Here is a 26594-nt window from a genome sequence, read left to right as displayed (position 1 = left end):
TATTACACTACCAAAGATGAGACAACTCTGTCAATTAGTTTGCCAGTTATGGAATTTTAAACAGTGGATAACATTTTGTGGACCCCTCTGTATAAACATTGTATAAATGTTTTCTGTGGGAGACATATCACGATGTATGAAAAGCCCTCTGAGGTTAAGTTCTTACGATCGCTGTACACTTATGTAACATCTTGGCAGCCGAACCAATACAGGGCACTGATCACTGATCTGTCTTTTCTTCAGTCATTTAGTCATATCAACATTTTTTCTTTCTTTGGTAATTTAGAGGTTTCTATAGACAGTGTATTACATATATTTTCTTTTAATAATTTTATACGGTTAACTGTATTCGTCTTTTATTTTATAACAATTGGTTTCTATAATAGTTATCAAAATTTAGAAGTCTGATACAAATATTTTACCTAATGTGTTTTTTATCAGATTATGGTTCTTATGTAAATGAAGAATACACCTAAGCCCACAATAGTGACATCTATGAAGCATATAGGAAAACAGATTTCTGATATCTACTGCACTTTAGCAGGTTTTGTACAGTAATGCCAGTTGCAAAATGACTGTGTGGACTATGCGGCCTATTTTACACCCTATTTTAGTTCTAAGTGACGCTGCTTTGTTGAGTGTATTTATATGTTTTGACGATACCATTATGGCTTCATCACATTAGGCCATGGTGTGGAACAGGTACGCTTTACATTGTTTTATCTGTACATTTCCCATATGAAATGCTATGTATTGTTTTGAAAGATAGCCTGCCCACTCAGTGTATATTATTTTTTTATATTGTACATCTGAAGATGGTCATTACTGACTGAAACTGGTCATCATCGAAGGAATTTATATTGTGATCAAAGACTGGAATAAAAAAAACATTAGAAGGTAGTATATGTCTGTCTGAATGTTTAATAGGGTATCATTCAAAATCTGAAGTAAATCAGTCAAGAACTTTTTGATATTTTCACTAACAACATTATACATATACCCAAATCTTTATTAGAGTAATGTGTAAAAATCTGAATAAACCAGTCAAGTACTTTTTGAGATTTTTGTTAACAATGTTTCACCCTTCTGTATTCTGTATATATTTATATATTAAAAATATATAGCCTATACCATTCACATGTTGTTTAGAAATTTTAAGTACATAGGTCAAGAACTAAGCGAGATTTTTGTAACAACTTTTCCCCTTTATATATTACATATTTATTTATATATTACAAGTGATGAACTTTTGGAGATTTTCAGCAAACTAACATTTACATTTTTATTTATACAGATGAAAGGTGACCATGTTCTCTCTATTACACCATCCACTGTGGTTTTTCCCATACTTTCTACAATTTGATGAAATAGTATCAGCATAACAGCAAAACACTTCTGCTGTTGAGTAACTAGGTAGATTTTTCTTCAACTTCATTTTCAGTGCACTGCTCCATTTTCAGTAGTGCTCAAGAAGTGTTCTAACATGGAAGAAGAACTACTTAACTAAACAAAGTGGAAGACTACAGAAATAAAACTATGTACAAATTAAACTGTTAGTACTGTAAAGGAGTATGTAAATGAGTTACTGTATTACTACCTATGGACATACCATTGTATAGTGCAAATATCCTTGAAATCCCAAACAGCGAGCAAACAGCTATTGCTGCCACCATTATTGGCACTGTGTGATTCAGATAATGTGATGCTTTTTCTCCATCTTCCACAAAGAACCGAAACCAAAGTTTCTGCAGTGCATCAACAGTTATTGCTCCATTAAGGCAAATAAGTGGATAAACAGGGAACAAAAATCGTTCCTCCTGAAAAAAAAAGATGTATTTTGTAAGGGATATGTCACTATCATTATCAGTTCTATAAGAAAATTATCATAACTACTTCTGTCTATTAGAAAATGTCTTCCTTAATTGATAGTAGTTGTAAAATAATATTAAGGTCAGTCACAAGAAAACACTACTGCACAGTAACTTTTCATAACTATGGACACTATGGGAAAGAGTCTGGCCAGTTGGATGCATAACAGGGAAGTTTTCCATCATAGTTAACACTACTGTCAATATCATTTAATCTTGTCAACATCCAAACATCAGCCTTCAAATGTTTTCATTGCATATCCTCTTTCTGATAGAACCTACAACTTCTTTGAGGGACATTGCTTTAAAACTATTCAAATATTACAAACACGTAAGTTTATTATCAAAACAAAAATCAGGAAAAATCAAACAATGGAAAGTCTAGGTTGAAATATCAGCAGTATTATGAAAAGGATAGACTGCTACTCACTGTAAAGATGACACATTGATTTGCAGATACAAACGATGAAAAGTCAATTACACATTGAGCCTTTGGCCAGAGGCTTCTTCAGAACAGAAAACATACACACACTTTCACATAAGCATGCACGTCATACATATATGACTGCTCTCCCTGGATAGAATGCAAAGGTGTCATGTCACATGAAAGCAACATCTGTGTGTGGAAGAGGGAGGAATAGAAGGGTATAAGTGAGGGGAGAAGTGTCAGTGCTGTCTAACAGCATGTGCAGGGACCAGATGGTGGCCAGACAAGGCTGCCTGGTGCAGTGTTGGGAGACAGTGATCAAGAGATTGGGGCACAGGAGAGGAGGGGAGGGTGGCAGGAAGCAACACAGCCTGCAATGCTTTAACAAGCGCATTGAAATGTGTGTGTGTGTGTGTGTGTGTGTGTGTGTGTGTGTGTGTGTTTTAACACATCTTGTATGATGGATTAGTCATCTGTCCCACCATTAGCCTGTCCACATAGCATCTACACAGCATTTTAAGTAAGTGTTAATCTCACTTGTCTTCATAATAATTCACAGATGTGTGTAGTTTTCAACCCACTCCAGTTTCATATTGATCAAAAATCATCCGCATAGTACCTTTTTGGTTATTATGTGACATTCCCCCAGAATCATCCGGTATAATAGAGGGTCCCTATTATCAAAACTATCCTACTAGGTACTTACGTGTCTAGTGCATGATCAATTATTCTTCAGTCAATGTTCCTTTTCATGCTCTTGTCACTGACATATGATAGTACTATCTCTATTTGGTTTGCTGAATATATGGATATAATTTACCCCAAAAATGTCACTGCAATCAATTTTAAGTTTTTAAGCAAATTTCTGCCCCTACTGTTATGTAAACTCAATTCATTTCAATTGCTTTCTATACTTTGATAATAATGTTCAAACAACACATGGGAATGCAGCCAGGTAAAGTCTTCATCAACCACCGATATTTTGACAGGTGCACACCCCATCATTTTCAAGCCACAGATACAATAAGAGAATGCTTTGCAAGTACATTTAAAACCTTGGTATATGGCGCATATGTGGAAAGAGAACACACACTCACACACACAGTATAAACAACTAGCACCACCACACAACCAATGAAGAACCAATGTCAGAGGTTAATGATAGTTAATATTAATTCCAACAGGTGAGCACAAGGAGGGAGCAGGATTCCATGCAGAATTTTAGCAACAACTTCACTTGTTAATTTAATCTCAACTGCTTCCTTCATAACACTATTTCAATAGTTGGAAGTGCATGCCAGAATCTCTGTGGTGTTATATTCCACAGGATGACTGGTGCCAAGGCAACAACAATAGCAGATCTGCACTGCTGTTGTGAAGCATGGTAGATACTTATGCTCAGTACACTGGTCCTCCATGGCCCTGATGGTCTGACCAATGTATGGCATGCCACAACTGCTAGGAATTCGGGCTGTTGGAAATGCTTCCTGCATAAGACAAAAAGAACACAGACATTGGTTCCACTTGGTTATTTTCATCACTCACCTGATTCACAAAAGGTTGAAAATGCAACATGAGTCTAAGCTCTCTTTCACTATAACTGTTCAGGTGAAAAGTGATTTCAGAGTGGGCTAACTCAGCTGGCAAACTTTCAGGGTCTGAGATGACATGGGCCCCATGGCCTGAGCCGGATGGTGACAACTATCAACCTGAAGATACAAATCAGTGTGCATTGGTTTCCTACACACAGCATGTGTACCATAAATCTTCCTCCTAACTAACACATCAAAGCAACGATCAATTCCCACTTTCATTGCAAAGAGAATATTCATGTGGATAGAATTCAGGTGTTCTAAAATGTCATTTACATTGTCATTTCCATGAGGCCAAAGAACAAAAGTATCATCTATATATATGAAAAAGCACACAAATTTCAACAACAGACTCCATGGCACATTCCTTGAAATCTTCCACAGACAAATTGGCAATAACATTTTACAAAGCGCTCCCCAATGCAATTCCAGTTCTCTGTTCAAAGACCTGGTCATTGAATAAAAATTAATTTGATGTCAATACACACCAAAATAGGTTCATTAATTTAACACAAACCTATTCTTAACTAAGTATAATGATGTGACAATGAAATGTTACTGGAGAGAGAGAGAGAGAGAGAGAGACCATGTGGTACAATTATTAGTTTATGCCCACCCTAGATGCTGACTCTTGCTCAAAAATCTCACAAGCAGCTTCAATTTCTATCTTGGTGAATTTATGTTTCTTGTCTACTGTGACAAATACACCACCTCCATTTCCCACTACCCTATCCTTTCAATATATACTTGGATTTACTCCAGAAAAGTCACTGTTTTCAATTTTTAGCTTTAGCCAACTTGCTGTTTCTAGTGTTATGTGACCTACAGTGCTTATTAAGAGTGCTTCAAACTCTGGCACATTGTTGTGAATGCTTTGGCACTTGGTCTCCACAACTTTAATACTCTCAACTGTGCAGGCACTTCTTTGGAATTTAAACTAATACTTCATTGGTTCATACAGGTATCATTATATGGACTGGCCTTGTGTGCATCCCAAACACAGTTAGTACCAAGGTAGCAGCCTTTGAAGTGTGGTGCACATCTGATCCATTTAGGAGGAATCCATAGTTTTCAATCTTGTTGAGAACAGAAAGGCTTCTTAGATCATCTGGAGAGTATCATTCCACATCTCACCTTGACAGATCATCTGGCACCTTTAACTGAAATCTTCCTAATAATGTCCCATTCAATAAAATATTTTTATAATTCAGCAACATGTGCTCTGGACTCTCTGAAAGGCTACAAGGTTTTTTAGTATTTGGTCAACTTTTGAATCTACACAGAGATGCCCATCTGTACTTGACTGCAGAGCAGCCCTCTTTTCTCCAAAATCAAATGAGAATTCTTTGTAGTCATCCAGAAAAGTCTGAGTGGATGCAGCAGCAACTTGGTGAATAATGTTCATACTGCAATCCACCTATTCCTGGACACTTTCTTTAATGAGTGAATATTGAGGGACTGATGGCACTGAACAACCCTGCAACACTGCTGAAGAGCATTTTTCTATCAATTTTTAGAAGACACAACACAGATCCTCTAACAGGAGACTTTCAGCCATTCAGTTCCATGGGCATGTTTTAATGGAGCCCGATTCTACATGATGAGCATTAAAATCCCTGCAGAAAGATTGAGAGATATGAAATGCCATTGGGGGGTGGGGGGAGGGGAGGAGGAGGAGGAGGAGGTCAGGGGGGAGGGTAGTGGAGAGAGGGTGGAGGAGAGGGGAGAGGAGGAGTAGCTCAAGGGGAGAGGGTAGTTGAGAGAGGGTGGAGGAGGTGGGAGGGGGTGAGGGGAGGGGAGAGGTAAGGAGGGGAGGGGAAAGAGGGGAGGGGAAAGAGGGAAGGGGAAAGAGGGAAGGGGAAAGAGGGAAGGGGAAAGAGGGGAGGGGAAATAGGGAAGGGGAAAGAGGGGAGGGGAGGGGAGATAGAGGGGAGGATGAAATTCAAATTTTATGATTTATGGTATGGTATCAGTGTGTGCAGTCTGTAACCCTTTGATGTCTGATGTTAGTAGATTCATTTAGTACATTTCTATCAGTTGCACTTCTTGATGTTTGCTGCGATGGTCCTGCCAGTCAGTTCAACCTAACCATGTTGCAGCATTCTTAATAGAACTTCATCTGCTTGTGTGCTGATGAGTGCTGGAAAAGGATGCTAATTGTCTTCCAAGTTACCCAAATGGCATGAACACCTGAACTGTAAACCTTCTATATTGTTACTTTCTCTTACAAAACATTGTATCTCATAATGTTGTATATAATGTGGGTTGGCAGATTCTTTTGAAAAACTGGTTGTCACTTAGACGAGACTAAGACAAGTTTTCCTCTACAAAAGCCAGTTCAACAGTCAGTTGTCATGGCATCCACTGAATAATATCTAGCACAGTGGGATGTCCCGAAATTTACTAATAAACATCACAAACATCTTTCACTGTCACAGAAGCCTGGAAGTGGGACATGTAATATCATAAAAATGTCATCTCACACTTCAAGAGGTCAAGTAAAGTGAGCATATCATACATTTATTCAACATGTGCACTACTGTAGTAACTGTATCATAAAGACTAGTTGTAAAACTGGACCTTTTGCAAGTGAATCAGTTATCGATAATGAAATAATGTAAAAAAAAGGGTGAAAAATAATGTGTTGATTTTGATAAGTTTTCGAAGTGGAACAAAGATTACTTACGTTAAAATACTAAGAAAAGGATGTTAAGCCTTCCACAAAACAAAACAAAAAGTTGTATACTATGACTACAATATCAATAGTTACAACTGGAGTCAGTCAACTTGTACAAATATTTCGATGCAACAATCTGTAGGGATATGAATGGAATAACAACACAGATACAACAGGTGGCATAATTCAGTACATTCCTAGAATACTAAGGAAATAAACGATAGCATTGAAATTTCCAGTTTTAATACAATTTTTTATGTGCTTCTGGGTGTGAAAATATCCAATACAACTGCACTTTCATCGTGCAGCGACTCACGCTTCCTGGATGCACAGAAGTCATTACAAAAATTTACCAGAGGGGCAGCTCAGTTATGGATGCTCGTCATTTGTTCACCAGGGAAGTGGGTCACATTCACCATTTCTTTACTTGAGGTATACCGTTCACTGTGGCTAGGTTCAAGTGGGATTTCATTCTACTTAACCAGATACCATCAACAAGAAATGTTAACTGCTAAGTGAGGGTGAGGACAATATCACAGCAGTAGTGGTCAGTACTGAGAAAGAGCCACATGTAATCTCAGTGGCTGCTGGTATCAGAGACATCAACTTGGCAAATCTTGTGAAAGGATTTGGGCATGCATCCATACAAAGCTGTACTGACTCAAGAGTGAAGCCAAATGATCATAGACTGCATCATGAGGTCATTGATTGGGCCGTACAGCAGATGGAAGCTGATTCCAATTTAAGTGGAAAAATCATCATCTCAGACGAGGCACATTTTTGTCTTAGTGGCTCCATCAATATGCAAAACTGTTAGTATAGAAGTCAGAAGAACGTACAAGTGATCCACGAGATGCCACTCCATTCAGAAAAACACACTGTGTAGTGCAGTTTATGGCATGGCAGTGCCAGTAGAGCTTATTTCTTTCGGGATGATGATGGAAGAACCATTACTGTCAATGGCAACCCCTACAGATCCATGTTATGGGAATTTCTGTGGCCAGAACTTGAGACCATCGATATTAAAACATGTGGCTCCAGCAATGTGGCACTACGTGCCACACAGCTGGTTTTACGCTTGATTTTCCGAGGGAGATTTATGGTGTCCAGATCATTTCAAGACATGGATCTATGAATTGACTGCCATGGCCACGTGATTTCACATCCATGGATTTCTTTCTTTCAGAATAATAAAAATCCCAGATCTGTGCTGATAAGTCACAAACTCTGGAATCCTTGGAGGTGAACACCTGTCATGCTATTAAGATGCAATGCCACTACTACAATATTTTAGAGCCTATGTTATTCCAAATTACAAAGCACTGTACCTTCGGACATGCATGTGTGTCTGAAGAAATAGCACTTCGGCAACTACAGCTATTATGAAATACATGAAATGTATTAAAAACAAAGATTCTAAGACTTACCAAGCGCCGGCAGACAGGCACAATGAACAAAACACACAAACACACACACAGAATTACTAGCTTTCGCAACCGATCGTTGCTTCTTCAGGAAAGAGGGAAGGAGAGGGAAAGACGAAAGGATGTGGGTTTTAAGGGAGAGGGTAAGGAGTCATTCCAATCCCGGGAACGGAAAGACTTCCCTTAACACACACACAGAATTACTAGCTTTCGCAACCGATCGTTGCTTCTTCAGGAAAGAGGGAAGGAGAGGGAAAGACGAAAGGATGTGGGTTTTAAGGGAGAGGGTAAGGAGTCATTCCAATCCCGGGAACGGAAAGACTTCCCTTAGGGGGAAAAAGGACAGGTGTACACTCGCACACACACACATATCCATCCGCACATACACAGACACAAGCAGACATATTTAAAGGCAAAGAGACTCTTTGACTCACTCTCTCTCTCTCTCTCTCTCTCTCTCTCTCTCTCTCTCTCTCTCTCTCTCTCTCTCTCTCTCTCTCTCTGTGTGTGTGTGTGTGTGTGTGTGTGTGTGTGTGTGTGTGTGTTTTACCTATTTTTGACAAAGGCCTTGTTGGCTGATAGCTAATTTCTGTTGTGCCTGTCTGCGACTCAGCATTTCCGATCTCTACCTATTTTTCCTGTGTGCTACGAGCCACAATCTTTACAACAGATCTTATGAAGTATATTATTGCTCACTGAGAACTGCATGTCTGTATTGAAAGTCTTGTCTTCTGACACTGTGGTAAGGAGGGCGATTGAAAATTTCATTTTCTTGAGAATATTGCCCCTTTTGTTAAACAACTAATCAACCAACAGATGGTATTAAGTATCCTTTTTGTAATCATATGGGACACCTTTTGTAGGGACACTAGTGCTTTAGCTTGTTTTTTTAGCCTCTTCTCAGAAATACTGTCAATAAGTGTGATCTAAGAAAAAGCTAAACAGTCAAGCACAGTTTGCATTCATTGTTCAAAATCATCCAGAATATGTTTGCAATTCAATATCACTGTAATTTGTCATCTGTGCTTTTGAATCCCATAATAATAATAATAATAATAATAATAATAATAATAATAATAATAATACAAACCTTGTGAGGTTGTGCAAAGAACACAACCATCCACAAGAACATGGACATAAGAGACAACCAGAAAGGCAAGCAACCTGGATTTCGTGGCTTTGATGGAACAAGCCAAGACACCAAAAGCTGAAAGCAAGAGAAGAAACATATTTATTATTTTTATCATCTCCTTATATTACTAAAAATTTCCATAATTTTTCCACTCACAGGATTTCTATATTTGTGGATGCAAAAAGATTTGAGAGAAGGTCTTCACATTTAAGGTTCTTTTTTAAGAACAAAAACATATAAAAATATGTATCACTGGTTAAATTCATAGTCATATCATATAGTGTTCATCGATATTCACAGGGGCAGGTGAAAACCATTCTGCTTCTCTAGAGGGTTGGCTAAAACTAGGTTGCATCAGCTAATTGTTTGTGAAACCTGAAATGTTGTTTTGTTTTATAAAACAAGTTTGAAAATCCTCCTTCCAATGAAATTTTACTGAGGAAAAGATACATAGCTTCTTCTAACTCAAGATTTCAGTTAGTATTTTATATACACAGTAATTCATGAATGAAAGACACTGCTCAAATTACTTATTTGATTAAGTAACATCAAGCATACTATACAAAAAAGAGTGTCAATATTTCTTGGAAAAGAGGTGTCTCTGGCTTTAGTAACAGGTTCCAGCGTATACCAAAGTATATTCGACAAATTCCTCTTTTTAACAGGTAAGTAAACACATAGTAAATAAAGGTATGTGAGACATAGTTTTTACTCATTTATTTATTCATAACTGGATCCCCCCCAGGGGACACCACATTATTGGAGGCACCTTCAGTGCTGCATGGCAGGGTTTCTGTGCATTGATGAAGTCGAGGCCTCTGCTAGCAGTAGCATAGCTTCTGGTAAGGCCACCTATGTTGGAGTAGTCTTGACAGAGTAGTGAGACAAAGTGTGTCCCACAACGTAAGGCAGGGAGAGTTCTAGAGTTGCAGTGAAGCCAGTTTCCCTAACGTCACAAACCTGATACAATTTTGTAGAAAAAAGAGCAGGTGTGAAAAGAAGCAGAAGAATCCAGGAATGGTTTGACGAAGACTGCAGGTTAGCAATAGAGATAATGAGTAGGGCAGGAACGAGATTGTCACAAAGAGAAGGCAGAAATAATGTGGAATAATACAGAAAATTAAGAAAGAGAGCTAATAGACTGTACAAGAGAAAGAAAAGAAAGCACACTAAGAAGAAATTTCAAGAACTAGAAGAGGTAAAGGAATGGAATGAAATGAGAAAATTCTATCATGTTGTAAGCAAAATAAGGAGTAGATTCCAACCACAAACAAAAGCATGCTCAAGTAAAGATGGGAGGATGATAAGGGAGGAAGAACAGATAGTGAGAGATGGGCAGAATATTTCAAACACCCATAATACCACCCTGGAAGAAGGAGAGGGCCTAACAGGAAAAAAGAGCAGAGGTGAAGTAGGCAATGATGGAAGAAAGCCAAGGCTGCAAAAAGGTATCTATGGCTGTCCACAACATGAGAAACAATCAAGCCCCCAATTAAGACAGCACAATGTCTGAATTAACAGGATGTGGGGGAAGGGCTGTAATAAAGGAACTGCACACACTGATATCATATATATATGTTAAACTGAAACCATGCACAGATAATTGGAGAACTGGAATAACAGTTCCCTTTTATAACGAAGGAGACAGACCAACATGTGAAAAGCAAGGCTTGTATGATCTTCACAAATATGCTAAACAAAAAGATACAAAATTTCACAGAAGATGCATATCAGTGTAGTTCTTAATCAGACAGAGTAACAACTGATCACATATTTGTGGTCAGAGAAATGGCAGAAAAGTTCTACAGAGATAATAAAGCTCTGCACTTACTGTTCACTGTTTTCAAACAAGTGTTTGACAGCAAAAATACAGAATGCTGAAAGAAGTTGGTATATTTGCTAAATTAATAAATCTAATCAGAATGATAATGATACAGACAGGAATAAAAATAGCTATATTCAACAGGCCAAGGGAAAACTTTGTAATAAATGAGTGAAGCAAAGTTACAATCTCTCCACTGTGTTATTCAATACAGCTCTGCACAGCATAACAAATAAAGCAGGCACCATATTTATTAAAATTAGCCAGATACGTGCATACGCTGATAACACTGCAATGGTAAGAAGAAATGGCAACATACTTAACGGAACAAACATGGCAATGGAAAGAGAAATATTAAAAATTGGCCTCAGAATAAATTAAAATAAAAGAAAATCTATCTAAACATAAATGGGAAAAATTTCAAAGGAGTGTCCTCTTTCAGTTACTGGGAGCTTTGATGTCAAATAACTGCATTGGAAAGTTATAAAGGAAAAGTTGCATGCAGAAAACAGAGCTTATTTTGTAAATCTACAACTCTTCAGAAACAGCCTTGTTATAAGAAGAATGGGACTCCCTAGTTCACCCAGTTGTAATAAATGGGTCAGAGGTACTGACGCTGACAGAAGATGGCAAAAATGCCTTAAGATTTGAGCAAGAAGTACTATGCAAAATTTATGGTCCAATATGGGAGAAAGAAGGCTGCAGGGTGTGCTATAACACCAAGCTACAGGCATTAGTACAAGGAAGAAATATAGTAAAATTTATCAAATCATAGCTAATACAATGGCTAGGATATGTGGAGAGAATGGCAGAGAAAAAAGAATACAAAAGAAAATGATTAAAGATGTGCTTTATGCTACTAGATGAAAATGGATGCCTAGAACAAACAGAAATGGTGATGATGTAAAAGAGCAGCTCAGAGTATGTGAGACCAGGGGTGGAAAAGAGATGCAAAAAACTGTGAAGTGTGGAGGAAAACAATTGAAGCCAAGGCTCACCAAAGGCTGTAGTGCTACAGAAGAAGACGCAGTTTCATAACTGAGCATCATTTGTTCAGGAGCAGCCTGACTGCCTCATAATTGCCTAAGTAGACAAAATTTGATCAACATTAACATAATTTTAAACGCAAGCCATTTATGAGCTGTAGTATATGAGCAACTGGAGCAGTGATGATGAGCACATAAATTTTAAAAAGTGGCAGATTAAAAAACTCTACAGTGAGTATCAGCAAGTTAGTAACATAAAGAAGTAAAAACAGAAGGTAAGAAACAAAAACACTGCAGAGGGGGGGGGGGGGGGGGGGAGAACACACACTTTTAAAGGTGAAATGAAAACTCAAGATAAAAAAAATTGTGAAATTGGAAACAAAAATCAGATAGAGGAAAAGAGGAAGGCAACTAGAGCAATCTGAGAAGTCAATCGTTTAAGTTGTCTCATATTTATTTTATATGTCTAATATTTGGCAAGAATTTTTTAATAGCATCATTTTAGTTATTGAGCTCATGCACTCTAACATTCCTTGGCAATTTCTGTGATGGTTTAATCAAGCTGAACCCAAAGAAAATATGTTGGCACAGGTATTATTACTATACACCTTTCCTCAGTTTTGAGAATGTGACTGCATGTTTTACACATTGACATTAGAGCACCTGAACACTGCCTGAAAGGCCATAGGTAGTGACAAATAGTGATAACTTTCCTTTCCCTCTGATGCTTTTTTTATCATGGATCCAACATTTGCAACAGAACATGTGCCAAAATACAACTGATCCAAGAATCTAAAACTTCGACAATATATTAATCTTGAACTTTTCATTACTTACATATTAATTAATTCACCATATCTCTAAATGCAAGCAATTACTTAAGACATACCCAATTATCTGCTTCTAGATTGACAAGAGAGATCTTGTAAGACTGTCATGCAAGACAGACAATATGAACTTGAGAAGCTTGAATGTCAGGTCAGTTCCATGAGTATCTGAAAGAGGTGACATTTCATCTCCATAAAGTTACACAGAGGTCCATAACCACTCAATCCATGATGTAACATATGCACTGGAATAATGTGTTACTATTCAGTACGCAACAGAAAGTTATGGCCACAACTTTCAGGAAACATTCTACATACATTGAGCAAGTAAATGCGTTATATGCACATGAGTATAAAACACTTTATTTCCACGTTGGACATTATTTTCTTCACAATCACATTAATAATGGGAAGCACACAGGTAAAGAAGAATGTATCAGCAAAGTACGAAACACTTTCCCAAAGTAAATGTACAAAATATCCTCCGTTAACAAGAATACATACATCAACCCATTTTTCCACTGAATCCCTGATGTGGTGATGTATTCCTGGAGAACTTGCCGTTGTTTCATAGCCTTCCACAATTCGGACACAAAGACTCTGTAAATCTTGTATCAAGGTTCCATAAACAATAGTTTTCAAATGCCCCCACAAATAAAAGTCTAGAGGTTTTAGGTCCAGAGAGTGTGGAGGCTAAGGAATCAGTTCAACTCTTGCTCCCCAAGATAACAAGCAGTTGCTTCAAATATTCTCCTGTTGGTGTACCATCATTCTAGACATCTCTCCCAATGCAAATGCTGAATGCCACAGCCACTACCATCTGCTGAGCCACACAGGAAACCAAAGCCATGATGAACAGTAAACAGTTGATGCTATGTGCTGGATAAAAAAAAAAAAACAACTTAAACTTAAACTTTGTGTTCTGCCTTACGGCAGGTCTTGTCATGGGGGAAGCCTCGTCAGAGAAGTCCACCGCATGAGCTTCTAGTGAAGTGATTCCGGTGGTGGTTTCTCATTGCCTTCCACTGATGATGATGATGAAATGATAATGAGGACAACACAACATGTAAGAAAACATTTCTTGTAATCCTGGTATGTTGTTTGTATGTGTTTCCCATCATCAATATGATTATGATGAGAAGTAGAAATTGAGTTTTAACAGGGAAAGAAAGTGTTTCTGGGCCACTGTTCATATAACACATTTTATTTCTCTAAGTTTGAGGAATGTTTTCATTTTTGTTACATATCTTGGACGGAACTGTCTGAAGCAGTGTGTCACCCTGACCAGCACAGTATCAGAATGTAATACACTGGTACTGGTGGTTCAGTGAAGCACCCAGTAATTTCTGTGGAAACCCTCAAAGTGTATAATTAAAAATTCAGCACAAAAGAAAGCACCTTATATGATCTTGTAAGTTTGCTCACTAGAGTACGGAGGCTTGAAAATATAACCTGATCATGAGTTCCAATAATAAAGTTTTCAAATTGATGGTTGGACATTATCACACAATGGAGGTCCGTTGGCTTTCCATAAATATCTGTAATGTTATTTCATGACATGGGCTAAGCTCAATGATTTTCTAACACACACCAGATGATAATGATCTTTCTGAAGCCTACATTGACAAAGGACCCTTGATTGTGAGCTCACAAAAGGCCAATAATGTTTACAGAATTTGACACTCCACATATTGTCCACCACGCAACTGCAATATTGGCTGTTCATGGCAACAGGGTGCGAACTGGAGGTATTCAATGGTGCACACAGCATGAGGCTATGGAGTGTAGGTGAACTGCTTAGTCAATGAGTAACTCACAACAGTGCTAGAGGTGTTGATACAAAATAGAGCAATGGCAATGACAAACAAAACGAACATTGCATTATAACTACAACATTGCTGAAGTTGACACTTTGTCAGAAAGGTGATCCATCCATTGGATGGTGTCATCAAGTCTGGGGGCCCCTTGGTGCTATTTGTGAAGTGCAGGCTATGTGTCAGCACCAAGTTTCACCCTCTCCCTTCCCTCTCTTCTCTCATCATCATCATCATCATCATCATGTAACACAAACATTACACTTCACACACGCACACACACACACACACACACACACACACACACACGATCACTCAATACATACACATAATATTATAAATACTGTGATGGAGCATATCACAAATAAATTAACTAAACTAGATACAATTTACAACATATATGTTGACAGTGACCTATTGCATTATGCACATGAAACTGTATGTGACACCGAGCACAGTGGTTTCCAGGGAAGCAGTGGACGGTTGCATAACTGCAAACAGTGCCACAGAATTGAAAGATGGAAGAAACGAAATTTCAAATAAAGTGTCACCTTGACAATGCACAGCAAGCTGCACAATCGGCCCAAAAATTTGTAGATGAGATAAACAAACTTATCTCATCATTCAGTAAGGAACTTGTTTCCAACTCTTACCAATTGGGTTTTGAAGAGGAAACACATATGAAAGGAACCCTAGAAATTAGAGGTACCAAGAGTTGTATCACGATCAACTAACATCAATTGTTTAACACATTTGTATACAATTATGCTGACTGTTCATCTGAATGGTAAATTGGCTGGAAAGTTATTTACTGTGCTGTAAATAGTTGGAGTTACTTTGCCCCCTATGATTCTTTCCCAAGTGAGTGATCTTGCAAGGACAGTAGGGAATATTTATGTCACAGCAAGCGACAGTGGGAAAATGGGCATAAGAGAACTACGACTATGGTATCAGCACTGCTTCTGGCCAATAGCTCGTTAAAATAACTTGCTTTTGCTTTATTCCTTGTATGCATATAAAAATCATACTCCTGTAGAGTAAACTATCCCTCCTGAAAAGTGTGTGACATTGCATCTCATACCATCTGGAACCACTCGACAAATTAAGCCTCTGGATGTTTGTTTTCTCCATGCCTATAAAACACCACATGCAGTTATGCCTTCAAGTTGGCATTACATTCAATCAGTTCTCATCACCTCATTATACTAATAGGATTATATATGCATTTTTTAACAGTGGATACCTAGCTGAACATTCCAGACGGTTTGTAACTCCCAAGGAATTTGCTTTCATTCTGGATGGAGCTAACCTTTGTGATCACCGTGGCATGCCAATTTTTATTCAGTGTTCATGGTGCAAGTTAATGGTTTGTTTTGAACATTTCTTGAATGTCGACAATGTCCATTTTGTAAAGTGTAATACATACATCCCATAGAAGGTTGATCTCTGCACCTCGAGACACTCATTTCCTGTCACCCTTCTGATGCACATGCTGTCATTAGCAGCTAATATTTTTCATATAGTAACTGTTAACACAATACTTTCAAATGAGCCTTACTAAAGAATGAACTAGGGAACTGGCACTCAAGGGGTTCCTTGTGAGACCACCAGCATCATTTAATCGAATTCATGAATTCTCTGAATGACAGGACATCATAAGGGAATTTCATCTGGCCACTGTTTTCTTGCAGAATGATCTGAATTAAGTACTTTCAGGACATGAGGAACAAAAAAGGTCTCCATCAATTAGTGGGTAGCTACTGTTCCGAATGGATTTATTTCAATTGTTCTATCAACATTACAGTGAAAGTTCAGCATTTCTACATCTACATCTGCATGGATACTCTGCAAATCACATTTAAGTGCCTGGCAGAGGGTTCATCGAACCACCTTCACAATTCTCTATTATTCCAATCTCGTATAGCGCATGGAAAGAATGAACACCTATATCTTTCCGTACGAGCTCTGATTTCCCTTATTTTATTGTGGTGATCGTTTCTCCCTATATAGGTCAGTGTCAACAAAATATTTTTGCATTTAGAGAAGAAAGTTGGTGATAGGAATTTTGTGACAAGATTCCATTGCAACAAAAAACGCCTTTCTTTTGATGATGTCCAGCCCAAATCCTGTATCATTTCTGTGACACTCTCTCCCATATTTCATGTTAATACAAAACATGCTGCCTTTCTTTGAACTTTTCAATGTACTCCATCAGTCCTATCAGGTAAGGATCCCAAACTGTGCAGCAGTATTCTACAAGAGAACGGACAAGTGTAGTGTAGGCAGTCTCCTTAGTAGGTCTGTTACATTTTCTAAATGTCCTGCCAATAAAACGCAGTCTTTGGTTGGCCTTCCCCACAACATTTCCTATGTGTTTGTTCCAATTTAAGTTGTTTGTAGCTGTAATACCTAGGTATTTAGTTGAAATTATAGCTTTTAGATTTGACTGATTTATCATGTGACCGAAGTTTAAGGAGTTCCTTTTAGCACTCATCTTGATGATCTCACACTTTTCATCATTTAGGGTCAACTGTCACTTTTCGCACCATTCAGATATCTTTTCTAAATCGTTTTGCAGTTTGTTTTGATGTTCTGTTGACTTTATAAGTCAATAAATGACAGTGTCATCTGCAAACAACCAAAGATGGCTGCTCAGATTGTCTCCCAAATCATTTACATAGATAAGGAACAGCAAAGAGCCTATAACACTACTTTGGGGAATGCCAGAAACTGCTTCTGTTTCACTCAATGACTTTCCTTTAATTAATACGAACTGTGACTTCTCTTACAGGAAATCACAAATCCAGTCATATAACTGTGATGATATTCCATAAGCACGCATTTCACTACGAGCCTCTTGTGTGGTACAGTGTCAAAAGCCTTCCGGAAATCCAGAAATACGGAATCGATCTGAAATCCCTTGTCAATAGCACTCAACACTTCATGTGAATAAAGAGCTAGTTGTGTTTCACAGGAATGATGTTTTCTAAATCCATGTTTACTGTGTGTCAATAGACCATTTTCTTCGAGGTAATTCATAATGTTCGAACACAATATATGTTTCAAAATCCTGCTGCATATCAATGTTAATGATATGGGCCTGTAATTTAGTGGATCACTCCTACTACCTTTATGAATATTGGTGTGACCTATGCAACTTTCCAGTCTTTGGGTACAGATCTTTTGTCGAGCGAACGGTTGTATATAATTGTTAAGTATGGAGCTAATGCATCAGTATACTCTGAAAGGAACCTAATTGGTATACAGTCTGGACCAGAAGACATGCTTTTATTAATTGACTTAAGTTGCTTCACTACTTCGAGGATATTTACTTCTGCATTACTCATGTTAGTAGCTGTTCTCAATTTGAATGCTGGTATATTTACTTCGTATTCTTTTGTGAAGGCATTTCGGAAGGCTGTGTTTAGTAACTCTGATTTGGCAGCACTATCTTTGATAGTATCTCCATTACTATTGTGCAGAGAAGACATTGATTGTTTCTTGCCACTAACATACTTCACATACGATCAGAATCTCTTTGGATTTTCTGCCAGGTTTTGAGACAAAGTTTCGTTGTGGAAACTGTTATAAGCATCTACCATTGAAGTCTGTGCTAAATTTCGAGCTTTTGTGAAAGATCGCCAATCTTGGGGATTTTGCGTCTGTTTTAATTTGGCATGTTTGTTTCGTTGTTTCTGCAACAGTGTTATAACCCGTTTTGTGTACCAAGCAGGATCAGCTCCGTTGTTTGTTAATACATTTGGTATAAATCTCTCAATTGCTGCCGATACTATTTCTTTGAATCTAAACCACATCTGGGGTACACTTATGTTATTAATTTGAAATGAGTGGAGACTGTCTCTCAGGAAGGCGTCAAGTGAAATTTTAACTGTCCCCCCCCCCCCCTCCCCCCCAATGGGTATAATTTTCGTTATGTTTTGAGGATTTGGGGATTACAATACTCAATCTCGCTATGACAATCCTGTGTTCACTAATCTCTGAATTGGTTTTGATTCTCGTTATGAACTCAGGATTATTTGATGCTAAGAGGTCAAGTGTGTTTTCACAACCGTTTACTATTTGCGTGGGCTCATGAACTAACTGCTCGAAATAATTTTCAGAGAATGCGTTTAGCACAATTTCGGATGATATTTTATGCATACCTCCGGAATTAAACATGTATTTTTGCCAACATATCAAGGGTAAATTAAAGTCACCAGCAACTATTATCATATGAGTCGGGTACATGATTCAAATCAAACTCAAGTTTTCTTTTAACCTTTCAGCAACTGTATCATCTGAACTGGAAGGTCGGTAAAAGGGTCCAATTATTATTTTATTCCAGTTGTCAACAATGACCTCTGTCCATACTAACTCACAGGAAGTATCTACTTCAATTTCGCAACAAGTTAAACTACTTCTAACAGCAACAAACATGCCACCGCCAACCATGTTTAGCCTGTCCTTTCAGAACAGTGTTAGGTTCTTCGCAAAAATTTTGGCTGAGCTTATATCTGGTTTTAGCCAGCTTTCAGTGCCTATAACGGTTTGAGCATCAGCACTTTCTATTAGTGCTTGGAGCTCTGGTACTCTCCCATCAGAGCTCCAACAATTTACAATTGTTATACAAATGGTTCCTGTATTTACGTTCTTCCTGTGTTCAGCCTGCGCCCTTCTTGTGTTTTCCCCGAGACCCTCTAACCTAAAAAGCCACCCAGTTCACGCGACACATCCCCTTCTACCCGAATAGCCGCCTCCTGCATATAGTGGACACCTGACCTATTCAATGGCACCCGAAACCCAACCACCCTTTGGCGCAAGTCAAGGAATCTACAGCCTACATGGTCGCAGAACCGCCTGAGCCTCTGATTCAGACCCTCCACTCAGCTCTGTACCAGAGGTCCACAATCGATCCTGTTGACTATGCTGCAAATGGTCAGCTCTGCTTTCATTTTGCAAGCAAGACTGGCAACCTTTACCACTTCTGTTAGCTGCTCAAAACCATAGAGAATCTCTTCTGATCCAAAGTGACACACATCATTGGTACTAACATGAGCAACCACTTGTATATGGCTGCACTCTGTGCTCTTCATGGCATCCGGGAGGACCCTTTCCACATCTGGAATGAGTCCATCTGGTATGCACACGGACTGTACATTGGTTTTCTTACCCTTCTTGTCAGCCAAGTCCCTAAGAGGACCCATAACACGCCTAACATTGGAGCTCCCAACTACCAATAATCCCACCCTCTGTGATTGCCCAGATCTTGCAGGCTGAGTGGTTTCCTCTGAAACAAGACAGGCGACAGCATCTGGCTCAGCGACAGTGTCAGCCACAGACAGCACCTGGAACCTGTTTGTCAGACAAACCGGTGTGGCCACCTGGGAAGTCTTTCACCGCCTGCTTCGCACCGGGGTAACCCCCCATTCGACCACAGGTGAGAGGTCGGCCTCAGTGCGAGCTGTAACTGAGTTGGCCACCGATGAGGATCAGTCAGAGCACTCAGACGTGCTGGACGTCTGTTGGATCCCCAAGGCCAGCCCACAACAGCGGTGCACATCCATTGCAGCCTCAAGCTGTGTAACCAGAGCCATCACATCCTGAAGCTGAGAGCAAAGTGTCGCTAACTCGGCTCGCATCCACACACAACAATCGCAGTCCTGTCCATACTAAAGATGGTGGAAAACTAATCTACGCAGATAAACGGACTATTGGCACATGCTGCGCAACTCTAATCTTGACCCTGACGAAAACGCAGAAACTGTGTCTAATGTTGTTGTTGTTGTTGTGGTCTTCAGTCCTGAGACTGCTTTGATGTCTAATAATACACAGATATTCAAAAACGTAACTACTGAAGCATTCAGATGAAACTAAATAATTCTCCCCTGATTAGGAACTTGTAATATGTCACAAAATCGGTTTACTTTTCCGACGCAAATGAAAATGTGAGAACTGTGGCTATTAGATATTAAATTTACATGCAGAAACTCAAGAAACTAGATTATTAAAGCACACAGGTGATATAATAAAATCCATTCCTTTCATTTGATTATTGATGTTGCCCGACAATATCAGGTTCCAACCAACGAGTTTCATCCTATCAACATGGTTTCTAGTGATATATGTAAGTAAATAACAGTAATCACATTTTGACATTCTACTCACCAGAAAAAGAGGAGAGAATAAAGCTGCGAAGAACACAAAGTTGAAGTTCAGGAACCCATTAACAAAGTAAAATGAAAATGGCTCTGTGCCATACAGATTGGGTCCATGATTTGTAAATATATTGTAGTGAACGATATTGTATGGAGCAATAACAAGTCGACCAAAATATGAAGAGTCTGTTTTCACCATTGGAAGCTGTTTAAAACAAAAAATCAGTATTAAAATTAAGCATTGTGAATTGTCATTTATTCAGGTCATAATATAAATTTACTAATAATGCAATTATGGTACAGGAGTAATATAAAAATGAGTATTAGGATACAGGTGTTATAAAAAAATGAGTAACATAATTAATTAATATAAAATTATATTAATGGGATAAATCAGCATTTTAAACTGAATAATACGGTTCTCTTCTTTTTCTCATTTTTATTTTGTACAGCAGTATTTACACAACGGTGATGATAAGTGACATCCTGATTAAATTATCCATTCACAGTTCATCCTCAATGAACTCTTCCCACTGAGCAGTGTCAGTTCTATAGCAAAAATATTATGTAGTTACTATTTTGTTGTTGTTGTTTTTTCTAAATTTGTTGTAGATTTTCACTCCCTTATATTGTGGTGCCTGAGCATATAATCCGGATCAGTTAACACTAAGCATAAAGTGATCTTAATTTCTTTTATTAAGTGAATGATCAAAATGTTCTTCCTTTAATAATTCTGAGTTACAGTCTTAAAAGATGATTGGCTCGTAAACATAGAGAACAGTTAGAAGCCCCTGGTTTTTAAATGAAGGGTGACATGGTTCCCTCCAGCACACAAATTTCTAATGACCTTCTTTTCTCTGGAATTACCTAGGCACATAATGCTCCACTCAAAAACAACCCCATATCTTAAGACTGACTGTAAATAGCTATGATATAGTCTCTTTGTTATGTCTACAGCAACAAGCACATGTATGGTAAATAAATTTTCCATTATATCACACCTCATATACCACTTACCGCAACACACTTATTTTACCATCAGTAAGAAATGCATTTGATGCTTCACTGTCTTTAACACTGAGATAATAATGAAACAAATGTAAACATTAAATTTAAATACTCCTTCAAAGAATCAAGTCATCAATGGCTCATTTTTTTAGGAACAATATATTGTTTCACTTGGATTTCATAAAAAATTAAAGGTCAAAACAAAATTATATGATTAAAGCCTATAATTAATAGTAAATGAAGTACTGCCCAATATTTCAACACTATAACAACTTTCACTACTTAAAAATATTTATGTAATCAATTATGGATTGAATTTTATTGCCCAATTAGAGTGTATTGAGATGCGAGAAAATGAAACAGATCATGAACTCTTAGACATTAAATCTATTTAAAAGTTTTAATACAATGGATAATGATGTACATTCAGATGTAAGAGCTGTCAACAAAGAACCAGATGCTATGTGGCACGTTGTGCAGTTAACAAAAAGCAATACAATTTCCCATTTAGATTTGAAATCTGACGCAAGAAGGATTGGAGTGTAAACAGCATAGCTCATGCCAGTGGAGAAAGCATACACCGAGTCTCACAAGTTCATGAAATACGTTCACGCCAAACACAGCCGATCAAGTTAGTTAATCATTCAGCCTATGTAAATCCATGGGGTTCATTACAGAATGAAAAAAAAGTATAATATTAAAAGTGTCCTAAATCAACTATCATATAAGTGAAATACAGATGTGACATAATAATCTGATGATTTCAAAAAATCTTTCATGTGTGTTTAATGGTTTAAGGAGGAGTTGGGTTGATCTGGTGGAAGAGACCAAACAGCGAGGCATTATTCTCACAGGATTAGGGAAGGACAAATAAGGAAGACCGCCATGACCTTTCAAAGGAACCATCTTGACATTTGCCTGAAGAGATTCAGGGAAATCACGGAAAACCTAAATCAATATGGCTGGGAATTGAACCGCTGTCCTCCTGAATGCGAGTCCATTGTGCTAACCACTGTGCCACCTCACTCAGTGTTTAAAGAGGAACAGAACATAGCACTGATAAGAGTTTGAGGATGGGATACAAATAAATTCACAAAACAACTCCTTAAGAAAATGCTATACAAAAACAAAGCAGAAGGTGCAGTGGTAAGACATTCAGGAGGATTGCAGTTCAAATCCTCATTGGCTATTCAGGCTTAGGTTTTCTGTGGTGTCACTACATGGCTTATAGCAAGTGCCAGGGAGGTTCCTTTGAAGAGTAAATGGCTAATTTTTTTTCCACCTGACACTGTGTGCCACCTATTATGAACTCACTGTTGAAAGCACGTTAAACCCAAATCTATCTGTCTTCCTTCCTAAACAAAACTATATTGCTCATGTAACTAATTTAACACCTCGTGAGGTGATTATTATGAGTTCAGAACCATACAGAAATTACTCATTAACAAGATAACATGGAATGCGATGTGTATGCCAGAGAACAGTTGTACTAGTCTACCATCAGTGCCAATATAACAACAACTTCCCCATCTATCAGCAGACAGCTGAGCCATTTCAAACAGTAATGTTGACAGATCACAGTAAAAATGTGTGGAAATCTGATATAACCTGGTGTGTGTGTGTGTGTGTGTGTGTGTGTGTGTGTGTGTATGTACAGTTGTCAAATTTGTAACCACCTTCAACAATGGCCTCTATTTTCTTGAGATCTTTACTCAAACCTCTGTCCCTATAAAACCAACTAAATTCAAGTATATCTCCACATCAACAGTTGCACCCCTTTCATAATGTGTTGAATCTGCTTCAGCATCAAGTTTCTCAACATCTACAATAATAAATGCTTTTACACTTTCCTCTCCCATAAGTGCACCACTAACTTTGGTCATAAAAAAATCTCCCAGATAGTTCTCCTCCTCTCTTACAGCTCTTACAGCAGCAAAGTTCCTACTTTCAAACCCAACAGTCACCTCGTCTTCTCCCTTCCACCTATACCAGTCTTTCCCTGAAATCAGTCACAACCATCAAATATAAAAGAATATCCACCCAGGGAAATTTATGATCGAATGATGACATGAATCTAGTTGTGAGAGATACACATAGACGGTTCGGATTCACTAGACGAATCCTGAGGAAGGGTAAATGTAGATTTAATACATCAACACAGATCTTTTTAAAATTATGACATCTTTTTGAATACATTTTGTCGGCCTAGTGTTCTTGCCATGTTGAACTGATGGAAAGGATAGGTATTGTTTACAAAAGAGTTGCATGATTCAGCACTTATCAGTCTAATCAACAAATGACTGCACAGTATTTCTTCCTCCAACATAAATATCACTTATTGTTAATTACAAGAAAATCAGAACAAAGTGGGCTATATCATGGCAACCGTCCTTCCTGTGCATGAGCTGCAAATGAGAAAAAAGGAGCGGGAGGAGGTGACTCTGGTTTTATATGTTCTCAATGCCACAAAACAAACAACCAACTGCAAAGCTCACACTGTAAGATTTTGGATGAAATCGAATAACCCCCCCCACCACCACCACCAACTTCATCACTGTAGCCATTCTAAAAAAATCCCTTAATCACATGTCTAATATGTGCTGTAAATGTAATTGATGTTGATGAGTGCTTATTATGTGTAAAATGAGCAAAAGGTGTTAAAACTAAGAGCAGCATACAACAGTAAAACAGCAACAGGTAGGCTAGAGGTACAATGTCTTGGCATAATTAAAGTATTACCATATTCAACTACTTACGTTGTCTTCCAAGTATATGAGATCACATTTCAACAGATACTTCTGTAAATTCCTGTAGTATGGACTGTACACTGACTCCTCTCTTCCCATGCAAGTGAGACACATTCATCCAGCGGTGGATTGGGAGTAGTACAGTATGTCTGCTATCTCACTGAATGTGATAGCTGTATATAGCCTATTATTATGATCAGGTCACCACTCCCCCACCTCCCATCCATATTCCCCTTCTGTCTGTGTCTAGGATATAGAGTGTGGTCAGATACGACATTGTTTTCCAAAATGTTTGTGTGTCATTTAATTGAGGTGGAATGTGGGAAACGGCACTGTATTCATCTAAACATCACATGAGGCTGATCACCACACTGACCTCGATCAATAAACTGTGAGGTGGATTCAACCCGTGGCCAGCGCACTTCCCCGTATCCCAGAAACAAGCACTTTAACATGCTTGGCTATCCGAACGGGTCTTGCTAGTACAATATAAATGATAAATATGTTTTTGAATCATAAAGGTTTGATTAATTTATATCAAATTAGGGCATTGTTTTCAATTAGTGCATAAATACACTGAAGACCAAATGACTATTGGAGGAGGACAACCAAGGTACACCAAGTTCCAGCTCAGTTTATGGAATGAGGAAGTTAGTCAATGGATCTGCATTAAATTTCACCAGAAAAGTTAGGGAAGCAATGAAATCTACTAGACTTAATAAGAATTATCTGGTTTGTCACTGAGCACTTAGCTTTATCTCCAGTGTACACTCCAGTTGGTTCAGTACACAGGCACAACTATACTGTGGAGTGGCAAATACTGAAAATGACACTGGTTTTATTCCTACACCAGTATACGTACCCGACTGGACAGCTTAGCCCGTTTAAAGTGCCACCTCTGTGATACAGACAGGGAGGTGAGTCAGCCCTTGATTGTATCTCCCTCGTAGATTACCGAAGAGAACTGGTGAACTAGCCTGTACATGATGTTTAGATGGTTTTCCACATCTAGATATATAAATAACACCTCAGACACAAACTAAAAAAAAATTTAGAAAACATTCTCACACTTCAACATAGATTACTACATACATAGATGGATGGAATATACGTGTGGTGCGGGGAGCGAGTGGTGGTGTCAGGCAGAGCATCCAGCCACCATCTACCACAAACATAGTTTGAAACCATACTGTCAAAGCCGACCTAACAGAAGATATAAGAAAAAGTGAAGAAGAACAAGAGGAGGAGGAGGAGGAGGAGGAGGAAAAAGAAGTACAGCAGGATATATGAAATATGATGCTTTTGTGTAAGTTCATTATACCTGTGTTGCCCGCAAGGCTAGCCGTGCGGTCTAATGTGTTGCTTCCCAAGCGAGCAGGCTTGCTAATGCCTGGCACGAATTCGCCTGGCGGATTAGTGTCAAGGTCTGGTGTGCCGGCCAGTCTGTGGATGGTTTTTAGGGAAGTTTTCCATCTACCTCGACGAATGTGGGCTGGTTCCCCTTATCCTGCCTCAGTTACACTGTGTCGGCAATTGCTGCACAACCACTGTTTCCACGTATGCGTACACCGTATTTATTCTAGCACGAAAAACATTTGGGGTTAAACTTATCTGCTAAGAGACGATCACCACACGAGATGGAGAAGGGGGGGGGGGGGGGGGGGGGGCGTCCACTGGGGGCCGAACCGCACAATAACCCTGAGTTCGGTGTGAGGCGGTGGTGGTATGAGTGGACTGTTGTGATCTGTTGTGGGGTTGTGAACCACTGATGGTGGGACGAAGCCACTCTGTTGTTTATAGGTCCCCGGTTTAATATATACATACATACTTATGTTCCCGTACATATAAACTGTAACATGAGAAAAAATTAACCATGGAAACAATGAGTGTGAAATAATAATAATAATAATAATAATAATAATAATAATAATAATAATAATAATAATCCCCGTGGAGGCCCGGGAAAAGAATAGGCCTCCGGTATGTTCTGCCAGTCGTAAAAGGCGACGAGAAGAACAAACGACTAATAGGGCTAACCCCCCTTTTAGTGTGATTAGTTGGTTCAGGATACAACTAAAGAAGCCTCGGACAAGCGCCATCATGGTCGGGGACGAC

At 38.5% G+C, this 26594-nt stretch overlaps 1 protein-coding gene across 1 annotated transcript in view; it reads right to left on the bottom strand.

Annotated features, from left to right (window-relative positions):
* The window catches only part of LOC126330326 (alpha-1,2-mannosyltransferase ALG9), a 120148-nt gene that overhangs the window by 48970 nt on the left and 44584 nt on the right, over window positions 1–26594 (bottom strand). Inside the window, exons 7-9 of the mRNA XM_049996348.1 lie at window positions 20735–20929; window positions 9079–9195; window positions 1610–1817 (exon numbers count right to left, since the gene is read on the bottom strand). Of these exons, the coding sequence (XP_049852305.1) occupies window positions 1610–1817; window positions 9079–9195; window positions 20735–20929 (520 nt within the window). The remainder of the gene's footprint in view (window positions 1–1609; window positions 1818–9078; window positions 9196–20734; window positions 20930–26594) is intronic.

The sequence above is a fragment of the Schistocerca gregaria genome, chromosome 2 (assembly GCF_023897955.1).
Source record: "Schistocerca gregaria isolate iqSchGreg1 chromosome 2, iqSchGreg1.2, whole genome shotgun sequence".
Classification (NCBI taxonomy): Eukaryota; Metazoa; Arthropoda; class Insecta; order Orthoptera; family Acrididae; genus Schistocerca; species Schistocerca gregaria.
The sequence above is the reverse complement of the archived record's forward strand: the minus strand, read 5'-3'. Positions and strand labels throughout refer to the sequence as shown.